Source organism: Talpa europaea (genome assembly GCF_964194135.1).
Source record: "Talpa europaea genome assembly, chromosome: 13".
Classification (NCBI taxonomy): domain Eukaryota; kingdom Metazoa; phylum Chordata; class Mammalia; order Eulipotyphla; family Talpidae; genus Talpa; species Talpa europaea.
The window spans coordinates 80,460,663-80,481,935 of record NC_140080.1 but is presented as its reverse complement, the minus strand read 5'-3'; the positions used below and the strand labels follow the sequence as shown (position 1 = coordinate 80,481,935).

Genomic DNA, 21,273 nt, shown 5'->3' with positions numbered 1-21,273 from the left:
GGCACTTGGTCTGTTCAACTCAGTTTCAGGACAGACACTAATTGTAAATGCAAACTTTAATTGCGCTTCTCCCCAAAAGGGCATTAGCCTTTCTCTGCAGACTGCACACCTAGCATTCCTCAGTTCTTACTCCTCCTGTCTGTTTCTCAAACATAGCTTGGTCTTTCCCTGTTCTGTTCCCTGGCTTCTCACCTAGCATTGCTCTTTCTTCTCCCACTATAGTCCCCTGATTCAGTGGCACAGGGGAGCACTGAGCACAAAGGGAGCATGCAGGCAGAGGGCACTCAGGCTGGCCAGCTGTTCCACCACCTTGGTGCCTTGTAGAAGAGACTAAACTATCCCTTGGAGAGGTCAAAATAGAGTACCATTTAACCCAGGTGTCCACACACACCCGCTTAAATAACTAGCAAAATCTCAACTGTCCCCACTCCTTTCCAGGAGACAGCTACTGTGGGCAGAAATGCCAGTGTGTACCCCCGAGTGAGTTGCAGGCTGCAGTGAGGACGCAGACCACCGACACCTCCATAAAGGCAGCGGGGAGTCTGAAACAGTAATGTGGGACCTAATGCTGTTTATGGGAGACGAGTGATTTATTTTATTATCTAAATTTTCAGTGGTTTAATAAGGTTTAATAAGCTTCCCAAGGAGTTTTCTGGTACAGGAAATCGCCTGTAATAAAAACAAGTAGTAAATCCTTTATTTTGAACGTAAAGAGGTGTGCAATTTTTCTTAAAAGAAAACAAGTCTTTCTCCTTTCCCCACCTCCCCCTGTAATAAATAAAGGATGAGTAAATAACTACATAGTTTGGGGGGCACTGATTTATTTGTCTAGCGCAGACTCCCGTGAGCCTCCCAGCTGGTGCTCCAGCCATCAGCAATGGACCCTCTCCATTTAAAGATCCCACTTTTTCTGTCTTTCCGGCCATGCATGAAAACCCCTGGTCTCAGGGGACATGTGAGCTCCCCAGCAGACATTTTACCACATTGCTTTTTTAACCACAATTCCCTTTGTGTAAAATGGGTGTGCTACCGGCCTTACTTGCCATCAAGGAGGCGCAAGTGCTTTGAAGAGTAAAAGGCTCCAAGCCACCTCTGGGGGTGGGGAGTGTTTGGGGGGGACAGTGGCCCTGGCACACCCATGTTGGGTTCACCCAGATGCTGGCAGGCAGCTGCTGTGAAGAAGGGTTTCCCCTGGGGGTGGTCAGATAGTTCTCACGCACCACCAGATCCTCACCTGTTCTCATCCATCTTTCAGGCCACCTTCCCAGGCACTGGCAAGTCTGTCCTAGTGTGTTTCATCCCTTTGGCAGGGGGTGGGGTGTGGGGGGAGAAGCCAACCTTGGTTTTGTCACTGTTCCACACCCCTCAGCAATTAGTCCCAGACCTTGTTTTGATAAAACGAAACCGGTGCGTGTAGGGGGAGGAAGAGGAGGTGGTGGTTGGGGGGTGGGGGTGGTTGGCAGGGCATGACACAGTGGGCAGAGCTGGGCTGCAGGTTGGGAAGTCAAGGTCGCGGTCACATACCTGGTGCTGGGAAGCGGGCATGTCAATTCACCAGCATGGGCTTAGTTTTCTCATCAGCAAAGTGGGCCCCAAAATTCCTTCTGAACCCACGGATCCTAGGAAAAGGTCTGGAGGAAAGTGGATGTGAATGAACCTTTCCAAATATCAAGCTCAGCAGGCACGGAGTGTTGAGGAATCAAGGGATTCAGCAGAGAACAGTGGACGGGGGCTGGAATGCCTGCTGGCAAGAGAAAGAGCGCTCACGCCCCCAGACACAGGGCCACAGAGAAAACTGTCGGTGGCTGGTGTGAACCCACCAGTGCCTGCCTAGCCTTGGGCCCGCCCTCTCACATCTTGCCCTTGTTGTGGGTGGGGGTACTAGGCATTCCGGGGAAAGAAGCAGGGGAGGCACTACTGTCTGAGGCAGGGAGGGCCTGCATCCCTGCTGGAAGGCCTGGCTGTCACTTTTGGCAGAGAAGAGGGGTTCAGAGCGCATTTCACAGGAGCAAACCAGCTCCACAGCCTGAAGCCAAGCTGGGGACTGTGGGCTCCGGACGTGTCCTGGCAGGGTGACTGAGCAGGTGGGGCCTGCTTCACCAGCTGTGGGCGCTCTGCCTGGGGTGCTCCAGCAGGCGGGGCACAGGCTGGAAGTTGAAATGGGCCTGCCCAGCCTTCCAGCCCACATGTCTGGCCCCAGCTTCTAGGGCAGCTGAGGCTGGGGGCATTCCGGGGCTAAGGGGTGTGGCTGCCCTGTTTAGGGGCACTGCCAAGGGCGGGGTGGGGCACACCCAGCAGAGATCCCTGGGGCTGGCCAGCTGCTTGGGCCAGGCCCCCTGCCCTCTGTCCTACCCCGGCCCACTGTCCCCTTTCCTACGTCAATGCCTGCGCAGACCACAGGGAGCAGGAACCTACTTAAAGAGTGCAGTTAGCTGCTGCCCAGCCTCATTTCCAGGTCTGGAAAAGAAATCCACATCCTTTCTCTGCCCCTGTGCCACATCCCTTCCCCCTCTCCCCAGTAACTAACTCCACCAGGTGGCTTTGAATCTCCAGCCTAAGGCAAGAGAGTTGCTGGAGGTTAGGGAGCAGGTGGGAACACTCCCAGGGCAGTGGACATCTGCTGACTGGAGCCAGCCCACCCCAGGCCTTGGCAGATGGAAGCTCACTGAGCCCCAGCCTTGCTGAGCTGAATAGGATGCAGGGAGGCTCAACACTTGTGGATCATGGCAATAGAATTGTCCCAAAAGTCAAACCCCCATGACAGCCATCGAGGACAGGACAGAAATGGGGCTGGAGTAGAAATCAAGTCCCTGCCCCATCGGTTCCCTCATTTGCACTCAGTGCTAAGTCCCCCTGCACACCTGGGTCTCAGCCCCGCTGTTGCACACCCTTCAGCTCTGGCTCCGGTCAAATCTCTAAAGTAAGAGACAACCTCTGGGGCCGGGGTGGGGGGGATGGAGGGGGGGTGGTGGATAGCGCTAATCTTCCTGCCCCCAAATTGGACTTTGGGGGGGGGGGGCAGTATGATAAAGGGAGTTAACTTTGGCACTAAATGCAGCTGGGTTCAAATCCTGGCTCACTTGCTCGCTTAGGCACTGGCAACCGACTTCTCTCTCCTTACCTGTTGCTTTATCTCTAAGTTGGAATAAAACGAAGTACCTTTCAGAGATGGGTTGGTTGAAGAAAGATCAGAGTGTGCTGTGGGACAGGCACTAGCTAGATGGTGGCTAGTCGTGATTATTATTATAAATGCTGGCTTCCTGATGGATTGATTTAGTTTTAGAACAGGACACACAAACAAAAATCAAGTCACACTGGAGAAATTTCTGCTGCGGGACCTCTACAGCCCCTGGGTGTCTGCAGTTCTCTCCTGTGGGCCCCAGGCACTGGCCTCCCCACCAGTCACCCTGCCTCCACCCCAATTGAAAATTACAATGATGACAGTCATGTGACCTTCGAGATGATTAAATGAGAATCCACGTAGAAGGAAATTCACTGTTCCTCTCATAAACTAAGGGCACAATCTCTCCCCTTAGAAGGAAGGAGAATGCAGGTCAAGTACCTGCAGTGAGAAGATGTTCTCTTTTTATATTTGAATACACCAAGGCCCAGAAATGAGAAGTGCTGCCTTGTCAGATGGGGCTATTTGGACATACCTGGCTTCTAGAACATTCCACTGACAGTAGAGGTTCAGGGGAAGCTGTGGCAGGCCTCAAGTTCTCTAGACTGGTGACCACACCAGCAAAGGTTTCACTGTTCCTGCATTCTTCCTCTTTAACCTCCTTCCCCATTTCTGAGTCCTCTTGCCCTCTTTCCCTTCTCCTTTATTTCTGTTCTCTGTTTTTCTTTTGCCTTAGAACCAGAGGCTAATGTTTTGCACTGAGCGGCTCCTAACCTTTGAGAGTTTCTGTTTTGTTTTCACTATGTGTGTGTACGAGATTCTCTTTCCTGAGGGTGTTATCCTAAAAGGTAGAATGCCCAATGGGAGGGAGGGGATAGAATATCTAGACAGGAAGGTGGAGGCAGGGCAGGGCATCTCCTTGGGTACACTTGTCAACTGGTCCTCCAGACATGGAAATCGAGGGTCCCCAGGGAAGCTCCCAGAGTGCAGGGAAGAGCACTTCTTCCCAAAGACACCACAAAACATTAAGAAGCATCCCCCCACCTCTAGCCTAGAGAAAGCTCAGGCACAACATTATCATTACCAGGAAGATCACATTACCCTTTTATAGCCATGCCCACCTCCTTCCTGCCCCAACCCCCTCCTTACCCACTAACACCTCATCTGCTCCCCAATTTTATAATTTTGTTGTCTTAGGAATGCTGTATAAATGGACTTATACAGTTGACATTGGCCTTTTTCACCCTGATTCATTCATGTGTTTTCATGTATTAATAGCTCATTCCTTTTTTATTGCTGAGTAGTATTCCATTGTGTAGGTGTTTGACCATTCACCCACTGAGGGCCATCTGGGTTGTTTCTGATTATTAAAAATTATCCACAAAACTGAAAGGTACAATGCGGTAAGGAAGAGCCAGGCCAAGCTTTCTCTAAAGGAAAGGAAAATTTATTGCTCCCTGGCGGAATTCATTGACCCAAGATGGGGGTCTGTGAATTCGCACGCATTATCAGGGGAAGACAAGCTTTTTATAGAGTGAGGAGAGGTGACGTGGTAAACTGGGCAGGGATAAAGTTTGTAGGGCAGGTGAGGCTCATTGCCTGAATCCTCCAGGAAGAGTTCCGCATTCCTGCTCCCAGGTGAGCCTCCTGGTGGGGTTTTGCATCCAGGCTACCTGCGTCCTGCATCGACCTTTCAAAAACTGCTATGAGCATTTATGTACAGGTCTTTGTGTGGTCATAAGTCTCCATTTCTCTGGGATAAATACTCAAGAGTATGATTGCTGGGTTGTGGGGTAGTTGTATGTTTAGTTGTTTTTTTTTTTTTTTTTTTAAGAAACCGCCACGTTGTTTTCCAGAGTGGCTGTACTATTTTGTATTACCACCAGCAACATCTGAGTGATCCAAGTTCTTCTTGTCCTCATCAGCCCTTGGTGTCGTCACTAGTTTTTATTTTAATCATTCTGATAGGGCTATAGTGGTATCTTGTTGTGGTTTTAATCTGTATATCCCTAGTGTCTGGTGATGCTGAACATCTTCTTCAAATGAAATGGCATGTTTACCATCTGCGAATCCTCGTTGATATACCTTGCTATATTTTTTGTTATAGTTTTTATGTCCCGGTAAGCTCCATTACAGCAGGGACTTCTCGGTTTGCTCTCTGTGCATGCTGGAGCCCATGCCTGCCCGGCACAGAGAGAAATCCGGTGACCATTTTAGGAGTAAAGGCATAACCTGTGAGGTCTCTGGCCCTTTAATGATGAGAAATCAAGAAAATAGCGAAGCCTTAGCTCTGAGAAACCTCCTGAGCACCTGCCCAGGTGGATTGCTGGGAAGGCTGGGGTCCTCCATGAGTGAGAAGACAGGGTGAAGACAGACACCCCACAGCCTGAACTGCCCTCTGGGCACCTGATTCCTCCAGGCACATACTGTGAGCATTTCTCGCTCCTCCCCTTCCCCTTTATCTGCCTTCCTAGGGCAGAAACATCAAAAGATAAATGTGTGAGGATCCCCAAAGCTCTTCTCACTTGGGTGTGAGGCTTTTGGGTTTGGGTTTCTTTTTACTTTCTCCCTGCTGTAATTGCACAAGGGTCCGGGCCAGGTTTTTGCTAGGATTTTATCTATGGACCACGGTCAAGTTTTGGCCTAAGTAAAAGGACCCTCTTTGCTCTGGCATGAAACTTGAGGCGGCTTTTTGTGCAGGTTAGATCTGCTGATGTGGGCTATGAATTGGGGAGGGGCTGACTGTGGTCCTCTGCCCTGTACTCCTGTACTCCTCCCTCCTGAGGCTGTTCCTGCCACACTTCATATTTAATATAGACAAGGTGAAGAGCTTCTCCCAAAGGAGATATGTTTTCCTGAGGGTAACAGAATACAGACATGATAAAGCAAATAACAATGCACTTGACTTTAAAACTGACCTTAAATATTTATTTCTAGATGAAATGACTCACAGATACACATATCTGGGATGTCAGTATGTTAGGGGAAAAAAATCAAGAATTTCAAATAAAGGGAAACATCATCAACTAAGATGAAGCCACAAGTAAGGTCAGCAGGCAAAACACATGCCACAAGTCCCTAGTCCCTTGCTGAAAATGAACCCCAAAATTCATGATCCCTGGTAGTTTTACCCATTTGCTAGGATTGCCATAGCAAAGTACCGCAGAGTAGGGGGCTTCAAAGAACAGACATTTATTTTCTCCATTTTGGATGCTACAAGTCCAAGATCAAGGTGTCAGCAAGGCTGGTGCCTTAGGAGGCCTCTCTCCTTGACCATCCCCCTGAGTTTTCACGAGAACGTCCCTCTGTGTGTCTGTGTCCTATTCTCCTCTCATTAGGACATCAGTCATTAGGATGCCAGTCATACTAGACGAGGGACCTCATTTTACCTTAATTACCCTTTAAAGGCTGTACCCCCACAGATACAGTCATGACTGAGGTCCTGGCTGTGCACCCTGAGAAAACATCTCCCCTTTGGTCCTTGACTGGCAGGTGTGTGTGAGTGTGGACGTAATTCCCACGGCACACACAGCAGTTGTTTCTGTGCCTGTCCACCCCGGTGTCCACTCACACATGAACCAAGCAGAGTTCAGTGACATCACGCCCTGGAGAAGCCGCCCTGGCCTTCACTAGACACTATGGACCCCTGCCCATGATAAACTCATTCCAAGGACCCTAGGGGCCAGGCCAGGAGCCCAGTGATGACCCCAGCATGTGAGCCGGGCTCTGGACTGCAGGTGGGACTTGGAAAAGCAGAGAGGAGTGGAGAGGGAGGCCTTCGGCAAAGGCAGGGCAGGGCTGGTGAGCACGCCTACCAGCCTGGCCACCCGGGCCCGGAGTCCGAAGCCGGTTGTCCCTTCCTGGGCCCATGTCCTCTAACCCCGGTCTCCCTCTCTGTGTGTCCCCGCAGGGCTCTGGCTGAGAACATGGCCAATGGCATTGACGAGCTCATCGGCATTCCCTTCCCCAACCACAGCAGCGAGGTCCTGTGCAGCCTGAACGAGCAGCGGCATGACGGCCTGCTCTGTGACGTGCTCCTGGTGGTGCAGGAGCAGGAGTACCGCACCCACCGCTCCGTGCTGGCCGCCTGCAGCAAGTACTTCAAGAAGCTCTTCACGGCCGGCACCTTAGCCAGCCAGCCCTACGTCTACGAGATCGACTTCGTGCAGCCCGAGGCGCTGGCCGCCATCCTGGAGTTCGCCTACACGTCCACCCTCACCATCACCGCCTCCAACATCAAGCACATCCTCAATGCCGCCCGGATGCTGGAGATCCAGTGCATCGTCAACGTGTGCCTGGAGATCATGGAGCCTGGGGGGGACGGGGGCGAGGAAGACGACAAGGAGGACGACGATGACGACGAGGAGGACGATGATGAGGAGGACGAGGAGGAGGACGAGGAGGAGGACGAGGAGGAGGACGATGACACGGAGGACTTTGCCGACCAGGAGAACTTACCTGACCCCCAGGACGTCAGCTGCCACCAGAGTCCTTCCAAGGCCGACCACCTCACGGAAAAGGCCTATGCAGACCCGCCCCGAGACTTCCCCGACTCCTTTCCGGCCGGCAGCCCCGGCCACCTGGGTGTGATCCGGGACTTTTCCATCGAGTCTCTGCTGAGGGAAAACCTGTACCCCAAAGCCGACATCCCCGACAGGAGACCTTCCTTGTCTCCGTTTGCCCCCGACTTCTTCCCGCACCTCTGGCCAGGGGACTTCGGTGCCTTTGCCCAGCTGCCCGAGCAGCCCCTGGACAGCGGGCCGCTGGACCTGGTCATCAAGAACCGGAAGATCAAGGAGGAGGAGAGGGAGGAGATGCCCCCAGCCCCACCGCCGCCCTTCCCCGGTGACTTCTTCAAGGACATGTTCCCCGACCTGCCCGGGGGGCCGCTGGGCCCCATCAAGGCGGAGAACGACTATGGTGCCTATCTCAACTTCCTGAGTGCCACCCACCTGGGGGGCCTCTTCCCGCCCTGGCCGCTGGTGGAGGAGCGCAAGCTGAAGCCCAAGGCCTCGCAGCAGTGTCCCATCTGCCACAAGGTCATCATGGGGGCTGGGAAGCTGCCGCGGCACATGAGGACCCACACCGGGGAGAAGCCATACATGTGCACCATCTGCGAGGTCCGCTTCACCAGGTGCGCATCGCGGCCCTTGGGGTGGGGCTAGAGGGGCGCCGGGGCGAGGGCCAGGGTGCTGGGGAGAGGGCCATGGCGCTGGGGAGAAGGTCAGGGTGCTGGGGGGAGGGTCAGGGTGCTGGGGAGAGGGCCAGGATGCCGGGGAGAGGCTCAGGGTGACAGGGAGAGGACCAGGGCACCAGGGAGAGGACCAGGGCACTGGGGAGAGGTTCAGGGTGCCAGAGAGAGACTCAGGGCCCTGCGGAGAGACTCAGGGTGGCAGGGAGAGGGCCAGGGTGCTGGGGATTGGATCAGGACACCAAGGAGAGGAGCCAGGCCACTGGGGAGAGGGTCAGGGTGCCAGTGAGAGGGCCAGGCCACCAAGGAGAGGGCCAGGGTGCCAAAGACAGTCTCAGGGTGCAAGGGAGAGGGTCAGGGCACCAAGGAGAGGGCCAGGGTGCTGGGGAGAAGCTCAGGGTGGCAGGGAGAGGGCCAGGGTGCTGGGGAGAGGGTCAGAGCACCAAGGAGAGGGGCCAGGGCGCTGGGGAGAGGGTGAGGGTGCGAGGAAGAGAACAGGCTGCCCAGGAGAGGGCCAGGGCATCGGGGAGAGGGTCAGGGTTTCGGGGCGATGCCTAGGGTGCTGGGGAGAGAGTCAGAGGCCAAAGTGAAAACAGCAGACAGCCATGGAAGAGCAGAATAGAAGAGAAACCCAACTCAGGGGAGGTCCACCCGGACCCCAGACGCACATCAAGTTCATTGCCGGAAGGCCGGCATGCCAGGCATTGCCAGGTGCAGTGATTTTCAAACTCCAGAGCTAAAATACTTTCTCAAACACAATACTGGCTGCTGGAAGGTTGAGATGTAAAACAAGAGCAGAGCTGTTCTGGTTAAGGCAGAATTGAGGGGCTGTGGCACCCACCCTGCTGGCTTGACCTTCCTCTCCCTTAGTCACTGAGATCCACGGGTGCTAGTTTGAAGGTCTCCAGTGGCCACAGCCCCTTTACTGTATTTGGAGCATGTTCAGCCTGCCAGGGGCTACCCTAAGTCCACCTCACAGACACTCTCAGCCCAGCCACGTCCTGGTGAGGTGGCAGGTGCTGTGGCTTTTGACAGACCCATTTCCCAGTGGCTAGTGAACCACTGGCGAGTGCAACTGCCAAGTGACAGAGCTGGGACTTGAGCTCCAGTCCAAATGTGACTATGAAATCTGTCACCAGGAAACTATAGAGACCCCTAATCACACTTTCAGTCCTTTTTTGGGTTAGGCCAAAGGAAGGAGTCCTTGCCTCTCGGGTTAGGAAGAGGGTCAATTTCAAGCTGTTACGGAATTTAAAATCAGTGGATGGTAAACCCTTCGTCGTTCATGGCCGCCATCCCCTTCAGCCAGCGTGCGCAGCAGCCCGGCACAGCAGCTTTTGTAGGCAAAACTGAAGGGCAGATTTGTCTACTGCTAGGTCTTAGTGGGCCTCATTTGGGGAAGATATGGTCTTGTGGCTGGTGTGAGGCCAGTCTTCAAAGTTCAGTGAGTGGCCTTGCCTCGGGGGAGGTCACTTCAGTGTGTCAGAGCTGGACCACCCACTGTGACCGTGACGTGCTAGACAAGGTCCTTTTTCCACACTGTCACCGTCCCCACCAGAGAACTCCCCTGGACAGACCCACATCCTTCTGGTGGCGCTGACACAGCCCCACATCCTCTTAGGTATTTCTCTTTGGGAATGGCAGGGGCTCATTCTTGCCATTGTCCTCCTTGGACCCAAAGTTTTGGCCTCTGAGTGAAATTTTTAAAATCAAGTTGAGTATGAAGTGGAAGCAAGGCTTTCAGGGGCCAAGCAAGATGTATCCTATAAAGTAAAGAGACCTACTCTCTTGGGTGGCTTGAAAACTAGTTGGCAGTGCCCAAGACAGGTATCAGAAACATGTTGAGGGGGCAGTGGCGTTGCCATTCTGGTGACCACTTCACAGGACAACACTGATTGCTTCCAAGGTGGCCTTGGGGTTCCCCTCACAGTTGCTTCTATGAAGTAGAAACCCCAAATAGAACTTCTACATGCTCCAAGGAGAATCAGCAGGTGTGAAGGCTCCAAATGCCCAGGTGTGTCCCCGCCCACTGACCTCAGGTGCTGAGGGGGCTGACCTCAGGACCCTGTTCCTGTTCTTGCCACAGAGCAGCTGGACCCCAAGCCCAAGATTCACCTCCCACCTCTGGCCCTGCCACTCTGCCGTGACCTTAGGCAGTGCCACCCCCACCTCCCTCCCATTTCCGCATTCACCCCACCCCACAGGGACAGTACAACCGAACAAGACTTGGCAAAAACAAGGGTGTAAGGAAGGAAGATAATCCAGAGCATAGACCAGAGCTCAGCTCACTCACCTCCGGCCCGGGACCCCAGGCCAGCCCTCTGAGAATGAGTTGAAGAAAGGACCCTATTCACAGGCCAGAGGCAGGGAAGCCAGCCCTTGAGTTAGCTCAGAGCACCCCCTCCTGCTTTGCATGCCTGTGCCCTTTGCAGATGGCCGGGACTGGGACACTGCTCCCTTCTGGGAAGGTGCAGGTCTGTGGCTTCAAGGTTTGTGTGTCTCAGAGCTCTGCACCCTGAGCCCCTATTCCCTTCCCTCCCCCCTTGTTCCTTCCCCACACACAGCTTTCTGTGAGGGTCAGTCTGTGGTTCCTGCCTTTTTGAGGGTACATTTTAAACTTGTCCATCACTGCAGACAGATTGCTCTCCTCCTGACACTAGAACTTTCTGTGAGTGTGTCACCTCACTGGGCAGCCATGCTGTGTTGTAGAGGAGGGTTGCATTCCAGAACTGTCCCTCCCAACACATTCCTGATGATCACTTGGGGTAGCCTCTGTGTCTGTGTCTCCCCAGCCCTCCAGGCCAGACCAGCATGGGGTGATTACTATTCTACTGCCCTCCAGCTTCTGCCCTGCCTGCCCTGGTTTACTCCTGTTCAGCAGAATGGCCACCATCTGGGCCCCCAGGCCTGTCTCAAGAGGAAGCAGCTGCATTCCAGCCTCCCTCAGCACCTCCCCCTCGCTCCCCTCCCACTGGGCTCTGACCCTCCTGAGAAAGATCAGAAAGGCTCTTGGGTGCCCCCAACCCAATCTTCCCAGGAGCAGAGAAACCCCCTTTGCCCAGCAAAAATTCCATTCTGTCCTCGAAAATCTCTGCCACAGCCGGTCCAGGTTGCGGGGAGGGTTTCTGTAGCCAAGTCCCCTTGCAGCCTGTCCATGGGGACCTCTTGGCCTGACTCCCAGCAGCTACCATCTATGACTCCTCCTCCGTCTCCCCAGCGGGAGGGGCTTCAGCAGCCACTTGCACAACAGCAGCAGCAGCCTCTTTGAGTGGATTTCCCAGACTGCCTTGCCAGGCCAAGCCACTCCCTGAGAGACAGGCCCCCAAGAGTGAGGGGCCCCAAACCTGTGGCCCTCAGTCCCCTTCCTGGACACCATTTCCCTTTTGGGGCCCCAGTCTCTCCTTCATGGCAGCTGGGCTTCTGGCTCTCTAGCAAGGCCTCCTTTCTTCTACCTCTTATCCTTCCTAGAGGATGTTGGGGGGCTTGCCAACAGGCTGGCCCCACCAGGTGGCCCTCTGGCCCAGGCTCACAGTTACAGCCTCAGATGCCAAATCCCAGAATATCCGTGTTCCGTGGGGACAGCATTTCTGACAGTCACAACCACAGTTCGGGGGCTGGGAGTCCTTTCCATAGGCCCCTAAGGCCCTGCCTGCTGCTTTCCTTCTGTGTGTCTCTGGGAAGGCATCAAGGTCCCGCTCACAGTCACACCTGTGCCTTGGTGTCAGAAACTTTACCTCTGAGTCAGGTCTAGATGTCAGCCAGCCCCATCAGCGTCCTACGATGGATTGTTCCAGATATAAGACACCTGGAATCCTAGGCAGATCCTCAAAGCCTTTACCCAGATACTGCTTCCCTGGCCCCATGCCTCCCCTCCTAGTTCTGGTGCCCATAATTGCTTGGATGCTTAGTCCCTCTGCTGGGCCCACGTCTCCTGGTCTGGTTGAAGGTCACCTTCTGAGAGAAGCTGGTGTCTGTGACGGCCACAGAGAGACAGGTCCTGCTGATACAGGTCCCGTGGGCTCTGACTTGGGAGAGAGCAAAGATGTCCAGACACAGGGTAGAGGCATCTGTACCAAGATTCCTCCACACCCTCCTCGTCAGGAGACTTTACCTTCTATTCCCAGAAAGTCTGACGCCAAGGCCAAAAGTCAGGCATGCAAGCTTTTGTCAGAGGCAGCCCCTGGGACAGACCTTGAGAAGGGTGTGTGTGAGCCTGGCAAGATGAGAGGCTTGGTCGTCCCTGCCCTCAGTGGGTATTCCTCTGCCCATCACACCCAGCTTGCTCTAGCTGCAGCATCATTCCTGTAATCAGAGGGCCCATAAGACCTCCGAAGATTTTTTTAAACCGCGATAACATTAGTTTCAAACAGCATATAGGTTTTGGGTGTCTAGTTTCTCACCTCAGCAGGTGTACAAAGCACACCCTGCCACCACTCGCCATTCACCCCCACCCAACTGGCCTCCTCTCTTCGTTCCTTCCTCTCTCCGGCCTTTCCTGTAACCACCATTCTCTTGTCAGAGGCTAAGGGTTTGCGTTTTTAATTTATTTTTGTTTGTTTGCTTTGTTTATATTCTCTAGATGGTATTTGTCTTTCTCATTCTGACTTATTTCACATAGCATATCCCTTTAAGATCCACCCATATCGTCACAAATAGCAAAAGTTCTTCATTTATTTTTTATAGCTGAGTAGTATTCCACTGTGTGTGTGTATATTTACCACATCTTCTTTATCCAGTCATCCAGACAGCTGTCCTCTCCCCAAACAAGGGCTCACACACGCCCTTCTCAAGGTCTGTCCCAGGGGCTGCCTCTGACAAAAGCTTGCACGCCTGACTTTTGGCCTTGGCGTCAGACTTTCTGGGACTAGAAGGTAAAGTCTCCTGATGGGGAAAGTGTGGAGGAATCTTGGTACACATGCCTCTACCCTCTACCCGAGTTCTTGGGTTGTTTCCCTCTCTTAGCTATTGTGACTAACACTGCAGTGAACGTAGGGGTGCACATATCTTTTCAAATTAGGGTTTTCTTATTCTTTGGGTAAATGCCTAGACGTGGGATTACTGGATCATATTCATATTCTATTCCATTTTTAATGTTTTGAGGAACCTCCATACTGTTTTCCGTAATGGCTGCACCAAGTTACATTCCAGAAGACTCTTAATTCCTCCTAACTCCCACCACATAGTCTTGAATGCAATCAGCTTGCCAGGAAAGCTCAGAGAACATGCTGGGCAGTCTCCCCTTGCATCTCTCTAGTTCATTCATAGCTCCCTGCACCCCATCTTCAAGCTGTCTCTCAAAAATGCCCCTGCCATGTCTGCCAGACCAAGTGCTAAAGGCGAGAAACTACAACACTTGAGAAGGGACCAGATCCCAAGACAATTTAGACCCCCCCCCCCAACAAAGCCTTGGGAGAGAATGGTCCTCCAACTCTGTACCCGGAGAAGCCACCCTCTGATGAGCTATGGTTTCACCGGCTTCCACTGAATCCCCTATCAACATCGCAAAAAGGTTGAAATTTTATTCTCCAGCACCCTGCCTCCAGTGCCAAACACCGACCATCCTGGACTGCGCGACAGCTGTCCACTCCCCAAATAAGGCCAGGAGCCGCCTGGCTCCTGCTGCTTCTGGTTTGGTTTTTTTTTTGGGGGGGGGGTGCTGGTGGAGAGCATTTTCTTTTTAGTCCTCCCGCTCCTGGCAGCTCTGGGGACCTTATTAAGATAATGTAATGTCATTAGCAGTGGCGGCAGGAAGAGAGTTTGTCTCAGACCATCAGGTTACCAAGAAGTCGGGGTGGATGGTGCTGGGAAAGCATTATCCCGACTGGGAGCCTCAGTGGAGGCCAAGGACCCCAGCCCTTTCCTTTCACTTGGGGGAATGAGCTCATGAAGAGGGCTTGTTTCCCGACAGTGAGCCCTCCACGCTGGAAGGGGAAATGCAGATCAAGACTTGGAAGCCTGTGGCCTGGGCTGGGTCCCTGCTACAGAGTGAAGGAAGGGGTGGCTGAAAAGGGGACCAGGGTGAGAGAGGATTGTGTCCAATTTGGAGCCAGGGATTCTGACAGTTGGTCCCACATCAAGAGGTCATTTGTCAGTCAACAAACACACCACGAGCACCCAATCTACACTCAGGATGGTGCACCATGCAGACTACAGCGTGTCTGACAGGCTCTTCTGAAAGCAGGTGTGGGGAGCACGCGTGCCACCTGCCGAAGGAGGGCTGAGAAAGCAGCGCCTGCTGCCCAGTGAATGCATATGGGGCTCGGTGTTCTTAGCAGACTGTGGCACTTTGGAAGGTGCACCGGAGTGGGAATCGGGAGGTCCAGATTCAGGGCCTGGTTCTTCCTTTAGCTGTGTGACTTTAGCTAAGGCTGCCCCCCCTCTCTGGGCCTCAGGGTCCCCATTTATGACATGAGGAGTTGGAACAGATGTTCCGAAGGTTGCTCCCAGTTTTCTGACTCCCTTAACATAGGGCCCCAGAGCAGGAAAGCTATGGACACATTACTGCACCTCTCTTTGCCTCTGTTTCCTCATGAGCATGTTGATGACACCTACTTCAGAAGCTTCCACGCACAGCAAGTTCCCAGCCCACATGAATGATTAGGACTGGGAGGAGTGTCCATGAGCCAGTACCTTTTGGGCATCAGCCAGGGTCAGTATTTCCCTGCCCATGAATTTGCAGCCTCCTGCCTCATCTTACTATTTAGGCTCCTAACATGACAGGGCTCCAGGAGCAGGGACAGAATGGTGGCTCTGTGGGTAGGAAGGACAGCTTCAGGAAAGCACTGGTAATGGCCCCCGTTCTCAAATAACACACACATGGGAAATAAAGGCAGCCCATGCAAAGGCAACCTGTGAGCCAGTGTTCCTTCCTGCCAGGAGCACGCGTGTGCTTGGGGAGGGGCCACAAGATCTCGCACAAAGACACGCTCGACCCCAGAGCTCTCCACCTGCTGGGAGGGCAGTGCTGACACACAGGGGCCGTCAGGGGGCAGGAGAAGATGACACCAACACATCATTTTCTGTTGCTCCTTCTCTTGGGTAACCTGCCTTGAGGAGCACAGTTCAGATCACAGGTGCTCTGGAAGGCCAGGGCAAAGGATGAGACCTGGGTGGACAGGGTAGGGCTGTGGAGGACTTCCCTTGAATTTGACCTTGAATGTCCAGAGGGATTTGGAGCAAGAGAAAATTCAGGCAGAGCAATTTGCAAGCTCAGAGATGAGGCAATGGGTGCAGGGAGGAGGCTGCTCATAATGGGGGTGCAAGGAACATGCGTGCTGACATTTGGACTTGAACCCCTGGTCTTACCCTGAGGTCACTGGTATCTGGACACAAGGTAGACACAGAGGAGGACAGGAGTCAGACTTTTATCTGGCACCCATCCCATAATGTGGCAGATTCATGCTAGAGGGACAGCATATCCTTGTGGTATGTGGGTGCAGAACTATAGCGATGGGTGGGACACTGGCAAAGTAGATGGGTTATGTTTTTCCCCAGCTTCATTGAGATATATTTGACATATAACATTGTGCAAGTTTAAGGTGTAGAAGATAATGATGACTTGATATTCCTAGATATTGCAAGATAATTACCACAATCAGGGTAGTTAACACATCCATCATCTCACATAGTCACACATGGGGGGTGTCATGTGTGTCTGGTGAGAATATTTAAAATCTACTCAGCCACTTTTAAGTATATGCTAACAGCACTATTAACTATAGTAGCCAGGAGTCCCCAGAACTCATTCAGCTTAGAACTGGAAGGGGTGAGCTTGAAAAGAATTTGACCTTGACAGTCATGCCAAGGGTAAGTAAACACATAGGCCAGTGGACAGAGGAAGGCTCAGGAGATTTTCAGCAAGACCATCCCTGGAGGGACATGACTAAGGACTCCACGCCTGAGATACAGGCTGGAGCACAGTGCAGCCAAACTCACAGGCACCATGAGCTGATCCATCTGTGAAAAGGCAAGGAAAGAAGCAGCATAATAGATAAAGTCACCCAGGCAAAACAAGCTCCAAAGCCAGATTCTGATAAACCCCATTATGCAGATGCAAACACTCACAGAACACCAGAGAGCAAAATGATGCAGCCCACCCATGCCTGGAGGGTCAGAAAGCAAGGCTGCCCTTGCCGGGGCAGCCAAGGGCCTGGCCCAGCGTTGACCTGGACCTGGCACTGGCCCAGCTCTGCAGTGCACATGTGCATTATATCCACATGAAAAGATGATCTGAGGAAGAAGGAGGCTGTGTGACCTTAGAAAGCTACTCCCTCTCTGGTCCTTGGTTTCCTTATACTGTAATTGATGGAACTGGACTAGGTGAGTATTGGCAAGGTCGTGGAATGCACACTGCTAATAATGCAGGTTACTGGGCCCATGACTCAGGCTGTAAAGCAGCACATATTACTTAACTTGCGGCTGCTGGTAAGCTACATGATCTCTAAATTCTCTTCCAGCACTAACTGCTCATGTGCTTTGCCCACTCCATTGCCCCCTCACCCCTGTTCCCATGAAAATTCTCCTTTAGGCAAAGCTGGCTTCCGCCTGGGGCTGAGCTCCTCCCAGGCATGCCCTGGTTCTGTTCTGATTGCTCTAGTCTGCACTTCCTGAGAGTGCAGCGAGACCTGAGAGACCACAGGCTGGAGTCCGCTGTGTGAAAATCCATCTCTTCTCAACTCAAGAACAGCTTCGAAAAAAAAAACACACCCCCAGAGAGCCCTCCAGCCCTCTGCATGTCACCTGCTGGATATCTTTGGGAAAGCTACTCGACCTCTCTGAGCACCACAATTCTCTGCCCAAGTGAGGAGCTTGTTTCAGGTGGTTGAATGTAGCTGTCATCAGCCCGAGCAACAGGAACTAGTATCTGGGAATAGGTTAAGCACTGCACAGAGAGATTGTCACTTGCCTAAAACTCACCAGCAAGTTAGTGGGTCTGCAGCTGGAGGGAGGTGGGGAGTAGACAGAACTCTCTCTCCCCATACCTTGCCTCCAAACAATGACTTTCCAGGATTTTCAAACTGGTGTATTCACCGCCTATCCCATGACTCAAAATTTTTTTCTCGGCACATCTTACACACTGGGGTCAATCACTGCTGAAATAAAATTTCTTTTAGATGCCCTAAGAGAGGCCTAGGAGGTACTGTGGATACTATAAGCCTTTGATATTTGAAGATTTAACATTTGCATGGTCCATTATTTGAGGGTGGCCCTCAGGGTTAATACTACTAATAATGTGTAATAATGATTTTTTAAAAAACTCTACCTTACAATGTTGTAGTGAGGAATTTAAATGAGTTGCTGTACTGAAAGTCCCACTTATGCCTCCACAAGACTTCCACCCACACGGTGAGGGCACAGTCATACAGCCAGCCAGCGAGCCTGGTCTACTGCCCGGTATCAGTTCTCCATCAGCAGAGTCAGGGTTCCGGGCCCCAACACAAATCCATCAGGACTGTTAGCATCACTGTCGGGGTACATATGGTGCTATGCACCCCACTCCTACATTTTTATACAGGTCACAGTGCAGATGTAAGGAAGAGGCCTAGGCTGGGAGCCAGCAGGTCTGTGTTCTAATAAAGCTTTGTCTCCCCCTCCCCCTCTGCCTCCCATCCCCCTTCCCCCACCCCCCACCCCTTCAGTAGTAGCAGCATCTGGCAACTTGTTAGAAGTGCAAATTCTCTGGATCCTCTCACCCAGACCTGCTAAATCAGAATCCCTGCGAGGGGGCCCTGGTAACAGTGCGGTGCGGGTGCCAGTGAATGCTCAAGTTGACACCAACAACCTAATGACCTCTAAGACCCCTTTGTTTTCAAAACTCCAATCATCTGGATGAAATGTGGGTTAGGGATACCCTCAAGGCAGCATGCTGGGATGGGGGATGGGGGATGGGGGCGTCATGATAGAGTTCTCTGCACCCTGGGGGGCTGGCAGATTGGGGGAGGGTCTGGGAGGGGGTGGATGTGAAACAGGAAACCTGTCAGTTTCAAGCAGCAGCACTCCCTGCCCATCTCATTGCACACCCCCACTTCACTTCCCAGTTGCCTCCAGCCTTCCGTGAGCACAGGTGGGAGGGGGGGACCTATCCTTTCTGGTGCCATTGTTGCCATCCTCATCATCATCATGGTGGTCACTGGTTGTATATACCTCCCCTGCCCCCTATCCCTGCCAGTGTCTACATGACAGCCCTTTTCTCACCTGCCCCACCTCCGGGAACTGATCTGAAAATGAAAGCCAGTGAGACCTCTAGCGGCCAGGGGACACTAGGCGACCAGGACCCTCTGCCGCTGCCGCTGCTGCTGTCCTGGGATTATGTTGAATATGGTTTAAATCTGGCTATTTTAGGGCAGATGCCTGGGCTCCACATCTGCTCCAACCTCAAACCCAGGCCAGAAATTACAGGCAGAGACACTCCACCCAAGCCACACCTGCAGGCAGGACTGGGAGACTGGGCAGGGCCACATGACTTGCCAGGCCTGGATGGGAGGCTGCAGGGGACTCTGACTGGGCTCCTTGCAGCCCACTGACTCCCTCTCAGTCGGACTGAAAGTTTCCTTCAACTGGTTTACCCAGAGCTCAGTATTTAGAGAAGCAACCCACGATGTCAGTTTTCCTTCCAAGACCACCAGGAGGTTTAATTGAATCTTGTTCAGCACAGACCTAAATTCTCTCCATCAGCTCTGAACAATAGGATCTGGTGTCTAGCACTAGGTTCAGCTCTGCACAGAGAGGCTATGTAACTTGGTGCAGGTCACTCAGCATTTCAGTGGTGGGTCTGCTGCTGGAGTGGGGGGGTCTCAGACCCCCAAAGAGAGCCCCACCTCTACACCATACCTTATCTCTGAATAATACCAGTTAAACCCTGAAAAGCTTTGCCCTAGATTAGGCTGCATTCTTGTTGCACCTGGCTCTTTTGTAAATCCTGGAATTGTCTATAGACAAAGAGGAGGGCCCAGGGCTTGGGATAAGAAACCACAGTGCAGGAGACTTGAACAAGGTGTGCCTTGCTTCTATAGCCTCCCAGATTAGTGCTGAGGACAGACAGAGCTCAACAGCCCAGGGGCTGGGACAGGTTCTGGGGAAAAAAAACATCAGGATGAATCTGGAGGGAAAACTGTTGCCTGGAGAGGGGGCATGAGATTAAGGTGCAATCCAGTACCGAGGCTGCTGCCCATGGGAGGACTCTGGGCAGACTGCTGACTGGCAGGGACTTGTGTCCCCATCATGTCTACTTTCCTGCCTGTGCAACAGACCTCTGATAAAGAGTGTGAGCTTCTGATTACTCTGAGCAAACTGTGAAAGAAGTTCTGGAAGGGAAGAGGCCTTTCCAGACACTGCTCCATCTATAGCACTCTAACACAGCTGAGAGGGGTGGGGCAGCAGTTGAAAGTAAATCTCGGCATGGGTTCAGTTCCTGGGGTTTGACTCCATGGCAATAGGAAGCTTTAGCTGGTTCTGAAGCAAGGGAAAGCAAAAGATTAGGATGATTCCAGGTGTTCCCGGCAGGATTGACTCCTGGCTCTGCCTTGCAGGCAAGACAAGCTGAAAATCCACATGCGGAAGCACACGGGGGAGCGGCCGTACCTGTGCATCCACTGCAACGCCAAGTTCGTGCACAACTACGACCTCAAGAACCACATGCGCATCCACACCGGCGTGCGGCCCTACCAGTGCGAATTCTGCTACAAGAGCTTCACGCGCTCCGACCACCTGCACCGCCACATCAAGCGCCAGAGCTGCCGAATGGCACGGCCGAGGCGCGGCCGCAAGCCCGCCGCCTGGAGGGCCGCCAGCCTGCTCTTTGGGCCCAGCGGCCCAGCCCCGGAGAAGGCGGCCTTCGTGATGCCGCCAGCGCTGGGTGAGGTGGGCGGTCATCTGGGTGGGGCTGCTGTGTGCCTCCCGGGCCCCAGCCCCTCCAAGCACTTCTTGGCGGCGCCCAAGGGTGCCCTGAGTCTGCAGGAGCTGGAGCGGCAGTTCGAGGAGACACAGATGAAGCTGTTCGGGCGTGCCCAGCTGGAGGCCGAGAGGAACGCCGGGGGCCTCTTGGCCTTCGCGCTGGCCGAGAACGTGGCCACCGCGCGGCCCTACTTCCCACTGCCCGACCCCTGGGCGGCGGGCCTGGCCGGCCTCCCCGGGCTCGCAGGCCTCAACCACGTGGCCTCCATGTCTGAGGCCAACAACTAGCTTGGTCCTGGGCGACCCTAGTCCAGCAGCCCTGACTCCCCTCCCCCACAGGCCCATCCTGGCCACCCAGCGGGTCTGAATTTTTTATTTCAAATCACAAAGGGAAAATGAAAAAAAAAAAGAAAAAAGAAAGAAAGGAACCCTATGTGTCAGCAGCAATGGTTTTTCCCAGCCTCCTGCGGCTGGTGTCTGAGATCTCTGCCCAAAGGGCCTGGGCCCAGGGGGCTGACCTGCCCCTCGCTGTGTCTCTGGCCATGTCACAGAGGAGGTCACATCTGGGTGCCCAGGAGCACTTAGGAGCTGTGTGGGGAGAGAGAGCCAGGGGGCTTGGCCAGAAGCTGGTCGGTGGAGCAGCGGTGAGGGGAGGGCCTCCGTGCACACACCCTAGGTGGAGTTATGTGGTGGAGTCCCCGCTGACCTCTCTGGTGAGTTAGTTTTCTAGTCTCCAGGTGCCCCCTTCCCAGGGTCCTTATGAGAAATGCCCTCATGGCAGGGAGGCCCACAGGAGTTAGGGGCACATTCCCTGGAGTCCAGGCCCGTTCTCCTCTCTGTCCAGTTACCTTGGACAAGTCAGACCTCTGCACCCTATGTACCCCAGCTATGAAGGGGGACCAGTAATTTCGTTTCCCCTCTCCCGAGAGTAGGAGCTCTGCACTCCAAAGCCTCTGGTGAAACTGGCTGTACCACTGGGTTTAGTTTTACTTCTTCCACATCTGTATTAGCACAGATGAGAAATGTGGCCAAACTGGACAGGGATGACAGACAGACAACTGGGATGGGA

General features: G+C 53.3%; 1 protein-coding gene across 1 annotated transcript in view; it reads left to right on the top strand.

Annotated features, from left to right (window-relative positions):
• ZBTB7C (zinc finger and BTB domain containing 7C) overlaps nucleotides 1–20,492 on the top strand; it is a gene marked incomplete at both ends in the record, with an annotated part of 86,193 nt that extends 65,701 nt beyond the window's left edge. The window contains 2 exons of the mRNA XM_084252111.1: nucleotides 7,032–8,255; nucleotides 19,841–20,492. Of these exons, the coding sequence (XP_084108237.1) occupies nucleotides 7,032–8,255; nucleotides 19,841–20,492 (1,876 nt within the window). The remainder of the gene's footprint in view (nucleotides 1–7,031; nucleotides 8,256–19,840) is intronic.
• Nucleotides 20,493–21,273: the final 781 nt, after the last annotated feature.